Source organism: Mauremys mutica, chromosome 6, assembly GCF_020497125.1.
Source record: "Mauremys mutica isolate MM-2020 ecotype Southern chromosome 6, ASM2049712v1, whole genome shotgun sequence".
NCBI classification, from domain to species: domain Eukaryota; kingdom Metazoa; phylum Chordata; order Testudines; family Geoemydidae; genus Mauremys; species Mauremys mutica.
Genome location: NC_059077.1, coordinates 80,592,937 through 80,609,817, shown reverse-complemented (window position 1 = coordinate 80,609,817; position 16,881 = coordinate 80,592,937). Strand labels below are relative to the sequence as shown.

The following is a 16,881-nucleotide window of genomic DNA, read 5'->3' as shown; positions in this document are numbered from 1 at the left end:
CGCTGGTCCCGCGGCTCAGCTGGACCTCCCGCAGGCATGACTGCGGCAGCTCCAGCGGAGCCCCCGGACCTGCAAACCGTCCGCAGCTGCGGGAGGTCCAGCCGAGCCACGCGACCAGCGGACCCTCCGCAGTCATGCCCGCGGGAGGTCCGCTGCTCCCGCGGCTCCGGGGCGCCTCCCGGGCATGACTGCTTGGGGCGGCCAAAAACGTAGAGCCGCCCCTGCCTGCAGAGCAGTGGGTCTTGGAGTAACCCCCTCACTGAAATTAACAAGGCAGCATACACCTTTCAGTGGCATTGTTTCAAGGTGGTAGCAGACCTCTCCATTATCCCATTTTTCTTTGCAACCCTGAGAGCTTGAAAAGTAATTAATTTTAAAAAAGTTAACTGAGATTCTGATGCAATCATATGACTTCAGGCCCTAGGCACCTATTCCTTAATCTGGCCCTGAATGGACCATACCCCCAAATCTGCAAACCCTAAATGTTGTCTCCCATTGACTTCAACAGAAGCTGGATTAGGTAAATTTCTGTGTACACTTCTGAAGCCATAGGGTAACAGGTACATTAATTTTTCTACTGTAACCACATAAAAATCTCATCTAACGAGTTTTATTTCAAATGCATCTTATGCTACTTTGGAATATTTGATTTAGATCTTGAATAGATGTGTGCTAGCAAAATAGAGGATAGAAGGACTTTTTGTGATAAAAGTAATTTGACCTGTAGATATCTCTCACAGGGCACAAAAATGACCGATAGAGAATTCCCAGTATATTAACAAACAATTTGCACAAATATCTGAGCTATTTTGCCTTAAATGACCTGTTTTAAGAGGACTTAGGATGCAGGAGGTAGGCATACACCTTATGCAAGTCAGTGTACAACACTTAGTTTTCTGGTGTCCCCATTTCTTCTATCAACTGGCAGAGTTTGTTTTGTTCCTTATCTAGCTTCTTTTTAATAGACCGCTCTGCCTAACTGTACCTCCTGTTAGAGAGTTTGTTATAACACATCCACTTTAGGAGGCTGTGGATGTATGGCACTTAGGAGAATAGATCAGTTTGTTTGTAGTACTTATGCCCTAAAAAAAGGAAAGAAAATGAAATTCTCCTGAAGGTTAACTTTTATGAATACTTACATCAGCTCTCCTCCTATCATTTGCTCAAGATACTAAGGTAAATGAACTTTCTAATGGCCACTTTAATTCATATGAGATAAGGCTCAGATCCATAAAAGGACTTGGGCACCTAAGTCCAAAATTTAGGCCCACTGAGATCCTCGGAACCCATGCTCATCTGCTGCCTACCCCTGTAGACACCTAAAAGCCCTCACTGCCTGAATTTTCACTGTTATAGCCCTCCCTTCCTCATTCCTAAGTTTCTGCTGAATAAATATTACTGGGCACATGCACGGCACCCCATTCTAGGTGTCTGGATACCTGTCTCACACCTAAGCCTCAGCCAGGCCTGAGACCCCTCCCTATATTACCTGAAAGGCCTAATCCGCTAGGTGAGCTCTGAGCACACCTATCAGATTGGTGTGGGGCCCATACAAAATCCAAGGGAGCAGAGGAGGTGTTGGTGGTGATGCCTCCCTCATAACAGAGGTTCAAGTGCTCACCTAGGATGTGGGAGACCAAGGTTCACTTCACCCCTCTCCTTGATGGGGACAAAAGAGTTGAACAAGTGGTCTTCTATCTGTCAAGGAAATGCTTGAACTACTGGGCTATTGGGATTTCTGATGCAAGTTTCTCTCAGTCTCTCCTATTGCAGCTGTTCCACTTTAGATAAATAATTATGTAGTTATTGGAGCAGGGGGTTTGGACCCTGGGTTTCCCATCCACCAGAGTGTACCATCCACCAGAATATAAAATAATTCTCTCTCAGTCTGGCTCAGTGATTCTTGTCAGTGCTATGTCTCTCCTCTGCTATGTTCTCTGATTTTGATACTTTGGTTGTTTATTACATCTGTTGGACCACAGATAAACATGTATATACCAATAATTCCAGTAACTGGCAAAGCGGGGCCCAGATGCATGACGAGTTGCTCTACGTGCTACCACAATACAAATAACTAAAAATCAATAACAAATTCTAGTGAGATTACCATCACCCTCTAATCTATCTCCCCACATCACTAAGGTATATTTCTGCAACTTTGTAACCAATCTGAGTTTTCTCTCTGGAACCTTATAATACTTATAGTCTGATTGGGTTTCTCTTAACCTAGGCATTTTATAGTGCACTTACCAACATGGTATCTGAGCACATAATTAATGAGACTGAAGAGACACAGGAACTCATAATTCTAGGTGCAATCACAGTAACTTGATGTTTTGATTTTCTTCATTAGTCAGCAAGAAAACATCTCCAGTTATTGTGGCTAGGTGAATGGAAAGGTGGGGGGGGGAGGGGAAAGAGAAATATTCATTTCTGAGCTTTTAACAAGCTCTTATTTTACTACTGAAAAGGAAGGACAGTAGAATGTTCTATTTATGTATGGGCTACGAACAGAACAAAGTTAACTGCTGTGGTGTCCTTCTGAATAATCAAGGTTTTTCATGATTTTTGCAACTCTTTGCCCAATTTCTATTTGAAAGAAATCAAATAAAAAGCATCTGATCTCATATTTTAATTTTAGCTGTTCAGATGTAACACAATCTGAACCTTTTTTAGAAACACAAAAATACAAGGGGGACAACTCAGATATGAAGTACACTTCAGTTTTACATTGATCAGCTAGCAGTTCATTCTGAGAGTGTCTGTCTGCTTTGTTGGACCTAAAACAGATGCCACAAGAGAGAGCTTGTGAGGAGGGGTCAGATTGTTTTTGCTCAGTTTGGCACATCTCTGCTAATAAAAGTTCCATTAGAGAGCATCGCCCTGAGATATGAGAATAGTTTCAGACAGTCCAACACATCTGCTTTCTGTGTTGGGGGTTGAGGGGCAATTCTTTCACCAGATGGAGGTATAGAAGAAACGTGTTCTTGTTTCATTATAGTCATAAGGGAGCTGATCAGAAAACATGTCCTAGCAATGCTTTGAGATCTTTAAGTGTTTGGTTTTAGCTTTCAGTGGAATCTTTCTCTAAACGAATTCATTCTACAACATACATAATAAAATCAAATCCTTTAAATTACATAGAATGCTGGTCTAGGTATGCCATCTGTTAGAATCTTAGAGCCTTCCACACTTGGAAAACCATTCACATTAGCCTACACCTCCATTCTAAGTAATCCTAAGAGGCCAATGACAGGGCCTGAGAACTGACCCCTCCCCCCCCCATGACATTTTTCTCACTAACCATGGTCTGAACAGCAAAAGAACCAATACAACAGATATCAAAGATATCAGAATATAGGTGGAGTTTTGGGGGGGCATGGGAGGAAATTGCCCTCCCAAACTGCAAGCCTCAGACAGGCAGAGGCAGCCTGAGCGTGCAATGTAACGAGTTCTACAGAGGAGACAAGGAGACTGCTCCGAGCTTGTACCCCTCACGCAGGGAGTCAGAATTTTGTTTATGAACAGAGTGATTAACAGGTGATGGGGATAAGAAAGGGCTGTTAAGCTGTTTCCTAAAGTTTAAGGATCTGTTCAAAGCTTGATGAACTGCAAAAAATAAGTAGCCTAAATGATAGAAAGTAAATGTAGATTTTTCTACAATTGTTTTAATTGTTGTATGCAAGAGGTGGTAACAAAGTTTACTAGTATCTTTCTTTGAGAAGCTTAACTGATTTTTTTAGACAAATGAAATGCAGTAGATCTAATCTACCTGGATGTCAGTAAAGTATTTGATATAGTTCCACATGAGAAATTATTGGAGAAGATGGGGATTAAACAAACTTTGTATTTGTGGATAAGCTAAGCATTATATCCTGATGTACAGACACTCTTTTCTCAACCTATTATATAATGGTAACATTAGCTTTAATAAAATTTTAAATATGAGAACTGAATGGTGGATAAGGAACTGATTAAAGCGAATACTACAACACATCATACTGAAAAATGAACTGTCAGGCTAGAGAGGTTACTAATGGAGTTCCTCAGGGATCAGTCTTGGCACCAACCTTATTTAACATTTTATTACTGACTTTGGCACAAAAAGTGGGAGTGTGCTAATAAAATTTGCAGATGACACAAAGCTGGGAGCTATTGCGAATATGGAGGAGGACTAGAATACCATACAAAAAGATCTGGATGACCTTGTAAACTGGAGTAACAGAAATGGGATGGTATTTAATAGTGAAAAATGAAAGGTCTTGCATTTAGGCACTAATAAGAAGAATTTTTGCTATAAGCTGGGGACTTCTCAGTTGGAAGTGACAGGGAGGAGAAAGAGCTGGGTGTATTGGTTGACTATGAACGGTCAATGTGAAAAAGGCTAATGTAGTCCTAGGATGAATCAGGTAAGGTATTTCCAGTAGAGACAGGGAAGAGTTAGTAACATTATACAAGGCAATGTTGAAACCTCATCTGGGGTATTGTGTGCATTTCTGGTCTCCTCCCATGTTTATGAACGATGAATTCAAACTGGAACACAGGTGCAGAGAAGGGCTGCTAGGATGATCTAAGGAATGGAAAACCTGTCTTATGAGAAGAAACTCAAAGAGCTTGGCTTGTTTAGTCTAACCCAGGGATGGGCAAACTTTTTGGCCCAAGGGCCACATCTGGGTATAGAAATTTTATGGCAGGCCATGAATGCTCATGAAATTGGGGTTGGGGTGCAGGCAGGGGTGAGGGCTCTGGCTGGGGATGCAGGCTTCAGGGTGGGGCCAGAAATGAGGAGTTCAGGGTGTGGGAGAGGACTCCGGGCTGGGGCAGGAGAGGTGGGATGCCGGGGTGAGGGTAAGGGCTCCAGCTGGGGGTGCGGGATCTGGGGTGGGGCTGGGGATGAGGGATTTGGGGTGCAGGAGGGTGCGCCGGGCTGGGACTGAGGGGTTCGGAGGGGGATCAGAGCTGGGGCAGGGGGTTGGGGCATGGGGAGTGGTTCAGGGGTGCAGGTTCTGGGTGGTGCTTACCTCAAGCGGCTCCCTGAAGCAGTGGCTTGCCCCCCCTCCCCCACCCGTCCAGCAGCTCTGCTGTGCACTGCCCCATTCGCAGGCACGGCCCCTGCAGCTCCCATGGTTTCCAGCCAATGGGAGCTGCATGGGCGATGCTTGGGGCAGTATGTGGATTCCCCGGCTGCCCCCTACACGTAGAAGCCGGGGGGTGGGATGCTGCTGCTTCCGGGAGCTGCGCGAAATGGCCCCCAACCCTGCTCCCCAGTTGGAGCACCAGACCAGGACATGCCCCAGACCCCACTTGAGGGCCTGATTAAAATGGCTGGCAGGCCGGATCTGGCCCACAGGCCATAGTTTGCCCACCTCTGGTCTAACTAATAGAAGGCTAAGAGGAGATATGATTACTCTGTATAAATACAACAGAGGGATAAATACCAGGGAGGAAGAGGAGTTATTTAAGTTAAGCATCTATGTGGACCCCAGAACAAATGCATATAAACTGGCCATTAACAAGTTTAGGCTTGAAATTAGGTTACGTTTTCTAATCATCGGAGGAGTGACATTCTGGAGCACCCATCCAAGGGGAGCAGTGGAGGCAAAAAACCTGACTGGCTTCAAGACTGAGCTTGATAAGTTTATGAAGGGGTTGGTATGATCGGACTGCCTACAATGGCATGTGGCTCATCCGCGACTGCCTGAAGCAAAAATCCCCAACAGCTGGAGATGGGACACTAGATGGGGAGGGCTCTGAGTTACTACACACAGAATTCTTTCCCAGGTATCTGCCTGGTGGGTCTTGCCCACATGCTCAGGGTCTAATTGATCATCATAACTGGGGTCTGGAAGGAATTTCCCCCCGGGTCAGATTGGCAGAGACTGTGGGGATTTTTCACCTTCCCCTGCAGCATGGGGTCACTGGCAGGTTTAAACTAGTGTAAATGGTGAATTCTCTGTAACTTGAAGTCTTTAAACCATGATTTGAGGACTTCAGTAGCTCAGCCAGAGGTTAGGTGTCTATTAGAGGAGTGAGTGGGTGAGGTTCTGTGGCCTGCAAGGTGCAGGAGGTCAGACTAGATGATCACAATGGTCTCATCTGACTTTAGCAAGAGTATCTGAGTAAGAATATACATTACTATTTTAAACCTAACTAGTGTCCCTTAAGTGACTTGCCACAAGATGTCAGAACATACTAGTATTAGAGCTGAGTGGGTCTAATATTTATCTTTTTTTCCCTTTCTTGATATAGGAATTAGATACAATGCTCCTGTCAGATATTTCGAAGTTATTACCTGCAAAAACTTTAGAGTTTTCAGTTGTCTAAGTAGCCCCTGGAATCATGGTTAAAGTTCCATGCCTGCCCACCCCAATCTGAAATGGTGCTCCCGTGGGCAGGCATGGAATTCCCTTCCCCCCATGTGTGGCCCTGTTGGTGTGACTGGAGCCACTCCCCCCCAAATATAGAAGTCAAACTATGCTTATGTATCAGAACTATTAATAATCATAGCAGAAGAATATGCCAAGGAATGGAGAATGAGTACAGATGACAACATTCTATAATAACCAAAGAGCACAGGGATATAGCACCAATGAATCAAGATCCACTTTAAAATTTCAGGCTAGAATGAGCCTCACACCTTGCAGCACAATACAGGGTTTGCAGTAATCACACTACAAGTATAACATTGGAAATATAAGTTGTAGACTCAAATTCAGTGAAAAGCAGAAAAATTATGATCTATTGTAGTTATCAGAAGTGTGGCACTTTAACAAAGCCCTTTCCCTGAAAGTATATTAATTGGACTTACAAAAATGACATAACATAGTCATCCCCATCATAAACAATTAGCCTAAGTCAAAATCCCTACCAAACCTTAATCTGGCCTGAGCTCCTTGGCCATGGAGAACTTTATATTATATCACCCTGCAGCTCATTTTGGTAGCAGCCAATCAGCCCCTCAACCTGTCCATTTTGGGGGGGGGGGGAGGGAGGAAGGGTGTTTTTTTCCCCCTTGCTGTTGTGATAAGATTAACAAAACCCAACAAACAATTTTTCATTTCACCTCCCCTGCTCAGGGAGAAATGAGGGGTCACCATCAAGAACCAAAGATGTAAGTAAGAACAAAACATAACAAAAATCTCCTAATTACCACCACCTATCAATTGGAAGTTGCAATATTGCTTTCTTAACGCTAGATGGTGCTGTGCGATGGTATAAACAGCACTAACAAATCCATCCCATGACCAAAACCTGGACTTCATCAGTACTGCTAGTAGATTCACCTGGATCTAGGAGAAAATGCCCAAGCACGAAGCTATTCCTCTAAGGTAAAGTGCTCAGATTTCTCCTGTTTGTAGTATGAAAAGAAGAATTAGGAAGGAAGAAACTGGCTCTGCAGTGTATATGTTGTAGTTTGTTTGTTTTTCTTTTCCTTTGGGTCATTTTTATTGCTACAGTGAAGGCCTTTAATACAATACCTTTTTTGATTAACCCTTAAAAAGTTCTGCTTCTTGGATTTGTATATTTTCAGTAGTGGATTACTCTGTTACACTATATTTCTCCTTCTCTTGGGATAAAGGTGATGTAAAGCTAGTGATACTAGCTACTCCAAGAGGAGTAGGAAGCAAGCAAGCCAGTCTATGGCCACAATCCTTCTGCCCATGCTAACAGAGCAGCCTCCCCACACAGGGGAGTACAGGAAGGGATGGTACACTAGCTACATTGCACTTTTGTGTTTGGGAGTGCTGGGAAGGGAGCTCTTCTTGACTGTTTGACAACTTCAGTCTGGGGCTTTACCTTTAAGGAACAATCCAGCCCCAAGGAAGAAATTATAATGCTTGAATTTCTGTGTTTACAGTAAGCCAGAGCTTGATTTGAGTCACTTGCAGAACCTGAGTCCTATCTCCGCTACTGATTTGTTGTGTGCTGGTAGGCAAATCACTCAAGTCAGCAATTTCAAACTTGGCTGCCTGAAGTAAAGTACCCAGTTCCATATGGGGGGGGGGGGATAAACTCTGTCTGCTCCAGTATTTCCCCTTTACCCAACCCACATATCACAAATAAAACAAGTCAATTGTTATTTATTTATCAGTTGAAACAAGTTACAACTCTCCCCTTCCAGAACATGGTTCTCTTTAATTGCAATTTCTTCATTCCCAGCTCACTTTCCATTCCATTGGCTTTTGTTGCTACTTGAGTTTTCAGGCCTTAGAAACTATCCCTCTATTAAGTTACTTTCCCAGAGAGGTATGCCATATCAAGACAACCTGAGGGCTATATGCTGTTGTGGACTTTCACACTGCAGAAGTTTCAAAGCTGGTGGTAGAAGTGCTGCCTCCACCAATAACTAGCTGGTGGGGAGGGAGAGGAGCATCACTTGGGCACTGTATGTGATCTGTGGGCCAAATTGTCAATGTTATGTTTGATATGGGAAAATACTTGCATATTTTATTATATGCAAATATCAGATTCAGGCATGCCCATTGGCAGTTGATGCCTGACTGACAATATATACACACCTAGTAGCTGCATGTACAATCTATAAAGAGGAGGAATTGCCTGAACCAGTCCACTGTCTGTTTTCAGCAGCCTGCTCAATGCAGATTTGATGAGGGGAAAATGGAAGATAGTTAGCCTACATACACACATGAGAAGGGAGTGAAGGAGTTATTTCAACTGACTGACACAAGGACTTGTCACTGGGCTCCCTGTTCAGTTCTGAATGCTACTCTCTGATGCACCATTACCTGAAGTCTTGTTACTAGGTGAAACTGACAAAAGATGCCAATTTACAGCATCAGATAAAGACCATAATGCAGATGGTACAAAACACTGCAGTTGATGCCTATCTTGCTGGCCATTGTGAGTCTCCATTGTATGCCACTTATTGCAGTGTTTTCTCACCTCCCCAGTAGTCTTTGCTATATTTGGCCACTCCCATGACAAGAAACTTAGAAAGATCTTCTTCATTCTAGATCTGGGTTTTTAACATTGCCCTTTTTACAGGTGAGAGGTTTGAAAGAGAAACAAAGTGTTGCTAATTAATAGCCATCATCGTTCAAATCTTCAAGGAAGTAATTTCTCATCTTAAGAGAGGTGCTCAGCTATTACCAGACTAATAGCTGTGTCTTTTCTCGGTCTTCTTAAAAATAGTATCTTCAGGCAGAAGAACATAGCAACAGTGTTGGTTCAGCAACACTTGAAGAAAACCTTTCTAGCCACTCTAAGTATTAGATTATGGCACTCTGCGTGAATAGTTGAAACCTACATTATGCAGGGGATACTTCTGCCCTTCTAGGTCAAAGATATGAAAGGGATGACTGAAACAAAGGCTCCATCTTCATGCTCAGCTTCAGTGCAGCCTCTTTTATTTTATCTGATTAAAGCTATCCAACATTGTTTCAATTAAATACAAAATCCTGGGTTTTGAATTTATGTAAGAATTCCATTTTTAACAAAAAATGAAACATTTTGCAGAAGAACCCTTGCTTTTGTTTGCATGGCTTCTCTTTGAGTTTTATCTGGAGAAATATTATTTTTACTAAAGGAACGTGATGCTAGAAAAAGAGTTTTTGCTTAACTTGAATCCTTTCTTATATTTGAGTGTCTACCTTTTGTCTGTATATCTTGGACCTTTGTTCTTGATAACTGGCATTTGTACAGTTACAGTGCACCGTTGAAGGGTGAGCTAGCCCTTTAATGGGAGTGGGCCTCAGCTGCACCATGCTAGGCTTAGTCCACCTCCCCATATGACTAAGAACCAGGGCTGGTGGGAGACAAAAGGGTGGCCTGAGTTCAGTCAGACTTTGGAGGATTTGACATAAATTCACAAAAGTAAAAATTCAGATTCCTTGCTCGGTCCTTAACCCATATTGAGTTGATAATTCTGAAGTGTGAAAATGGTGCACAATCTTTTATAGAGAGAGTTGCAGTAATGTAGGAGGGGAAAAATGTTCTACAAGAAAATGGTAGAATAATGAACAAGGGCTTGGGGGTAGGTCTCACTGAAGTAGGAATTTTTTCACTGTACATTAAAGGCATCATGCCACTGGTGCACATGCCCCTCTAAAATTGTTTGACCTGAATAGGAATCCTAATGAGGCATAACCCTTTTGCCCTTCATTCAGGTTGTCCCTCTTTCCTCATACCTTCTGTGTTGCCTTTCTTTCTCTGGCATTTTCATGCTGTTGCTCCCTTCCTCTCCATCTGGCTTTCGCACTGCACTTCCACGTTGCTTTAGGCTGAGCACATGAGTTGGCTGTGGACGAAAAGTAGCTGGAATCCTGTGTCTCTTAACCACTGACCCAAATCCCTCGTAACCAATACTCTTAGTTCATTTCAGTTTACATCTGATAGCACATAGACCAGTGTGGCAAGGAAACACAATGCAAAGAGTTCAGGTCCTGGCTTTCACAGTTCCCTCTGATCACACAGGGAATAGAAGAATCTGGTGATGTGCTTGGTCTTATGCACCATATGTGCTACAATCCCTGAGAACAATGGAATGAACTGAGAAGCCATGAGGGTAAGAGTCCTTAACTATGAAGTGCCTGGCTGTGACGTTTTGACATTTTATCATATATGGTGAGATTCTTCCAAATCTGTGTCTTTTAAAGTTTGCATGTTAAGAGACACTTAGATGCAAATACTGGACCATCTGTAATTTCAATAACTATATATACAAATATGTGAACATATTTTGGCCCACTCTGGATCCTTCTTAAGTAATTTTCTTATCTCCCCTACCCATACACAAATGGGTACGTGGAAGTTCACGATCAACAAATTGCAAGGCACTGAATCAGGTCAAGACTTTCATTCTATTTCACTACCTATGGAAACTGGAGCCTACTTGTAGTGAAATCCAGAGTATACATCTGAAAAGTGTTAGTGAGCATTGTTTATTTGCCCCATCCACATTAATTCAGTGTGAGACTTGCAGTGGCCATTCACATCACAGATTATTCTTCGAAACAGTGCATGCATTCCTCTTCATAATTATGTATTTTTATAAGAGGACAGACAAATAACTAGCAACACTTAGCAAATGTATAGCACTTGACCTTTGTAAAGGATTGTATATACTAGGGTAAATTTGATCCTAGTGTAAGCAGGCACTACTCTACTGACTTAACTGGAATTCTCTGTTTACATTAGGGCTGAATTTGGCCCATTAACTAATTCTCTCAAAACCTCTGTGAAGCAGGTATGATTATGTCCGTTTTACAAATAAGTAAACTAAGACAGAGGTTATGATGTCCTCAAGCAAGTCCATAGCAGAGGCAGGATTATGATGCAGGCATTGTGTATGGGGCTAGAAGCCAGTATTCTACTAGACTAAATGTGACTGCATTAAATATTTGAGAAAAGAGTCAAAGCAATATTCCAGGAAATCTCTTCAGTGCTGAACTGTGTCCCACACTAGTTGCAATCTGAGAAATGCTCTCAGGAAACAGTTGGTTTATCTAGTATATTTCCCTGTACCCCCAAATTAAATGGAGATTCCATAGGAAACTATTGCTGGGGCCTGAAGTTAAACAGCTCATGTTTTGCTTACAAAACCTGAATATTTTGCAGCTATTAGATTTGAATTCCAATTCTGTCATGGATATACTGACACTAGTGTTCATGAAGTAACATAGGACATATTACTAAGTATTAAATTGAAGGTCTGTCCAAACTGAACAGAAATTGCAGTACTTAAAGGCTGAAACTTTTCTTCAGATAAAATAATGCATTAACATACATTGTTGGCATCACAACAGAAGCAGAAGTTTCTAGTCCAGATGCTGCTTGATCTAAGATTCCTAAATGAAGCGATGAAGTATTGAAAAGGACACTTTCAGTGTTCTGGACCTGAATTGCATTTAAAGGAGGACTGTGTGCCCCAGGGGATTTGGTAACAGGATACAGACTCTTTTGTCTAAATCCAGCCTAAGTTAGTAGCAATCATATATCATTACTTCATGATGGCTCTCTAGTGGCCTATAGGAAACAAGTGGGTGCTGGTCTCAACCCACTTCTTAGGGAACAGCTATCCATATAACAAACACTACTGGCAGCCTCAGCATTGATGCCAGCTCATTGAATAGACATGGAAACTGAAACTACCCTCCTCATTGGACTTGGTTTATTTGGCACTGATGCCTTCATTGTGGGGAAGTCTGTACTACTACTACCTGTTCTGGGGATAAACAGAAAACTTCAGTATTCAATTAATTAATTCTTGCTGCTTTCACACTAAATTCATTTAAAAGGGCACTATCTGCTCAAATTTGACCCCCAAATTAGATTTTTCTAAAATCAAATTTCTACAAACCTTGGCCCAACTGGAAAATTCCTGGTTTTCTGAAAAATAAGTGTTAAAAACAAATTAGTAATTCCTCTTCAGTGTTTGCAATCCAAATATTGCAACCTAAAGAACTTGACAAAGGAATGGATATAACCGATTTTTACTATCCTCGGTGAGAGAGATGCCAAAAACAAAATTGGAAAAATACTCTATATAATATAGCATACTTTTAAGTCCTATGGTGGTATTAGTGATGTATGGGCAACAATATTGTGTGTGTGTGTGTGTGTGTGTGTAATATAGGTAGGTAGAGAAATGTGTGTTGCACTCTGGGGCTGCGCTCTGATTTAGGTGGAGACTTTTCTAAAATGTGTTTTGAAAAATCTAAATCAGCATTGTCAGTTATATTCAATGTATCCTAATGGGACAGTTAGCATACACTTATTTTATAAATACTGTATATTGTGCATTTAATACTTGACTTCAGGGTTTTCTTAATTCTAAAGAAAATATTGTATCTTTGTTTGTTAGGTAGCTTCTAAATCATTGAGCCCACAAGGTGGTGCAATTTTACTTTAGTATTGATTACCATTCTGCTAGAAAATGCAAACCTTTTTGTTAATGCACAGATGCAGTAGTTTCTGTACTCTAGAATAAGTACAGGGAATTAAACGTCAGACTTTTGGACAATTTGTACATGGATCACTGCTTAATACATTTCCCTTTTTTGGTTTTCATGTATTGGATCTTTTTTCCAGCAAATCCTTCTAGTGTTTCTGCACAGTAACTTGTAATTAGGGCAGGGCGAGAGGATACATTTTAGCAGCCTCTGTTTGAACATCCAGCAGATAGCGCTACTAATCAAGATTACAGTGTTTTGAAAGTGAAAGAAGGCAACAGGGATTTCAGGAGAAATTGGTTACAGTGCATGAAGTACGCTAATTTGGATACTTAGTAAAATGACAGGTGAAACTCTTGTTAGTTTTCAGGGCAAGTGAGTGCGTTGAATATACAGTGAGTTCACAATATGCTACAAATTGTCAACTTTTTAGTTTCCACTAAAAGTATTGCACACAGTTACACTTGTGAAAATAGAGGAAATAGATACACGTCTAGTGAATTGTTTTTTAAAAATTAATCACAAAGCCGGCTATAAATCATCGTTCCAAATTTGCACTGAAATGCTGGTTGCTTCTTTGCCAAACTTGCATGTGTAATTTTCTGAAATGTGTTAATTGTGTATGAAGGATTAAAACAAAGAACAATAGTAAAGTCTTTAACTAGGAGATGATCGCGTGCTCAAAAGGCCTAACATTCAATTGCATTCTAGAAGCGTGTGCAAATGGAGACATTCATCTGCAATAGCAGATTGGACGATACAAGACCGCAATGCAATTGTCCTCTCATGCCCTCCACCCCAGCAGCAAATCCCCACCCCAGTGGCAGGTGGACAGTGTTGCTATGAAGAAAAAGAATCAATTGTCTGAAGTCCAAACTGCCACACGCCAGACCTCCACTATTGTGCGCTTTCTATAGAAATGCAAAATAGCAGCGTGTGCCATCCACAATCTGCTCCTCACACCGCCTCATTATTCATGCAGGGCTTGTGTCCTCAATTTGGTAAAGTTTGCAAGAACATTTCTGCAGCAACCTACATTGGTAGTAAGTCTGCCAAGCAAAAATAACTAGTTTGCTGGGAAAGGAATCCAAAGCATACAAAATTAGGGAGTGTAATATGCAATGATCCACGTGTAAATGTAGTTTGTCTAATGCAAAACAGTCTCCTCACCCTTTAATTTTTATTGCGAGTCTGCCCTACTTACTTTTATTGCACTCTAAATAAACCGGTAAGAGTTGCATTGTCTTTGTTCCCCATATGCAATATTTTTAGTGCATTTGGCATCATTTTTATTAAGACGACGTTCACAGGTAGCACTAGCACCAGACAACCCGACGTAAATTATACCCCTTTTATGATTTTTTTGTTTTACAAAAATACATCTGCAGTGTCTGCCTGGCAACACCATAACAAAAGCAGCAGCACTAGCTTACTCGAGGCAATCTAATCCCCACCCCCACGTGGCCTCCTGGCACGAGCCGGCCCAGCCTACCCGCTGATTAACATAATAATACTCCGTTAGGCTGGCCAATGAGGGCTGCGGAAACTCCGCCAGCTGCCGGAACAGCAGCCAGGCTGCCTATAAATAAGGCAGCTGCAGCCCCTCTGCACTTCACAGTCGCCAGGAGCGGGGCAGAGCCAGTGGGAGAACCGGACCGTGGGATCTAAACGCTGGGCCGCCCCGTGTGGATTCGGATACGGATACAGGCTGTGAGACGCGACATGACTCTGGAGGAGATTCACGGACAGGAACCAGTGCCCGAGAGCAGCGACAGGTACCTACCCGCCGGGGCGCGCGGCTGAGCCAGGGGCGCGGGGCGGGTGGCGGCGGCGGCGCGTGCCGGGGAACAGCTGCCCGGGGGGGCTCGCGCCGGGCGGGCCGGGACTCAGCCGCTCTCCCGCTCTGTGTTGCAGGATGCAGGGCGCCGGCAAAGCCCTCCACGAGCTGCTGGTGTCGGCGCAGCGGCGCGGCGGCCTCACCGCCGGGGTCTACGAGTCGGCCAAGCTGATGAACGTGTGAGTATCCGGGCGGGCTGGTGGGGGGCTGCAGTCCGGGGTCCCCGGCCGCGCCCTGTGGCGCCGCGTCTAACGGCCCCTCTGCCCCCTGCAGCGACCCCGACAAGGTGGCGTTCTGCGTGCTGGCCGCGGCCGAGGAGGACGAGGGGGACATCGCCCTGCAGATCCACTTCACCCTCATCCAGGCCTTCTGCTGCGACAACGACATCGACATCGTCCGCCTGCACGACATCCCCAAGCTGGCCGACATCGTGGGGCCCAGCGAGGAGTCGGGGGAGCCCCGCGACCTGCACTGCATCCTCATCACGGTGAGTCCGGGACAGCCGCCGCCCAGGGTCCCTGCCTTCCGGCAGCCCCCAGACCTCCTCCTACCAGGGCTAAAGCCCCCTGTTGGCGCTGTGTGACCCAGAGAGTGCAAATCCTGTGCTCCAGCCGCCTCTGGGTGCTGCAACTAATGGCTTGCTGGTGTTCAGTTAATACCACAGATTCCCCCCCCCCCCCCAGTCTTTCTTGCTCCAGTCAAGACACCTGCCCATTTAAAGAGACTAGTCCACCTTCCCAAAGCACCACTGATTCCATGAATACATGTTACCAAGCTAGATCAGCAATGTGTTTTGTCTTGTTTGTTCTCACAGAATCCCAATGAGGATGCTTGGAAGGATCCAGCTCTGGAAAAGCTGAATCTCTTTTGCGAGGAAAGCCGAAATGTCAATGATTGGGTGCCCACTATCACCCTGCCTGAGTGATGAAGAAGGTTCAGTGCACGGGAGAGGTTGAAACCTTTGTTGCATTCTCATCATGGTGTTGTACACCTGGGTGAACCAACAAGTTGCTGATTCTGTGGATTAGCCTGGTCAAGAGATCGGATTAAGTCGCTCAGACTGGCAAGCAGTGGGCTCTTGTGGAGAAGGAAGAAGTGAGGGAGAAAGGGGATGTCTCATGCCAGCAGTGAGTCCCTACTATGCTGCAGCAGTGGAATGGCTGGCATGCCATGGAGCTGAATGAGTATTGCAAGTTTACAGGAGCTGAAGAAATATTGCAAGTTTTCAGGTCAAGTGGAACTTTAAGAAGGCAGGACAGAAGGTTGGGGAATTGGGCAAAAATTACTTGGAAAGACTGGACAAACTATTGTAACTATGAACTGTTGGCACTGCCTACAAAACTTTAAAAAGAAAACACTTTGATGGCTTATTAGAGACTTTTTACTGTGACAATTATACAAAGACTTTTCTACAAAGACTTATGCAGACCGATTTTATCAGAGGCCTTTGGGCTGCTTTGCAAAATTGGTTTACTAATGCAATAATTTTTATTTATGCTGCTATTAAAGTTCTAATGTTCATAATAAACTTTTTTGATAAATAACTTTGTGTTCTTTTGCTTACTGGGTGGGGGAAACCTTATTGTTTTGTTTTTTTTAAGTTCAGGGTGTGGGCTATCTTTTTCATACCTCTTTAGTCCTATGGAGTTGTGCTATAATGAACCAACACATGGAAATTTGCCCTTACTTGAAAATAGTTATTTTTACCTCTGAGGGATAGCAGCTGATTAGAAAGCATGGCTATTCAGTCAAACTGATCATTTGACCTTTTACTCCTTTGCAACAGCTGCTGATCTCAACAGCTTGCAAGGCTGAGGAGGTGCATGCTTAATGAGCTGAGTTGTTGTAGTAGACAGCCTTTTGTAGTCCACTAGAGGAATACCACACATGTTCCAAGAGAACTTGCGTTTCAGACTTAAAGGTGGGGGTTTTTTTTTTTTAAATAACCACTATTGGAATCTGTCAAAAAGTCACTATCTGGTAGTAGCCATGATTACATTTCACAGAAAATTAAAATGATAGTTTACATGCCCTTCAGACTCTAGTTGTATCAACACTTTATTTAGATTACAAGTAAATCTGAAACTGCAAACACAACTAACATTGCATACATATTTCTAAGGGAATAACTTG

At 43.2% G+C, this 16,881-nt stretch overlaps 1 protein-coding gene across 3 annotated transcripts; it reads left to right on the top strand.

Annotated features, from left to right (window-relative positions):
* Positions 1–7,204: 7,204 nt before the first annotated feature.
* On the top strand, positions 7,205–16,273 carry GADD45G (growth arrest and DNA damage inducible gamma). Of its 3 annotated transcripts, XM_045022341.1 has the most exons (6): positions 7,304–7,328; positions 10,435–10,525; positions 14,530–14,686; positions 14,826–14,927; positions 15,022–15,235; positions 15,563–16,273. In XM_045022341.1, exons 3-6 carry the CDS (start codon positions 14,634–14,636, stop codon positions 15,671–15,673), a joined length of 480 nt encoding a protein of 159 aa, XP_044878276.1. In that variant the 5' UTR covers positions 7,304–7,328; positions 10,435–10,525; positions 14,530–14,633; the 3' UTR covers positions 15,674–16,273. The 3 variants fall into 3 exon arrangements, with proteins under 3 accessions (XP_044878277.1, XP_044878278.1, XP_044878276.1); XM_045022342.1 differs by lacking the exon at positions 10,435–10,525 and having other exon boundaries at positions 7,205–7,328; XM_045022343.1 differs by lacking the exon at positions 10,435–10,525 and having other exon boundaries at positions 7,275–7,328; positions 14,434–14,686.
* The last annotated feature ends 608 nt before the right edge of the window (positions 16,274–16,881 follow it).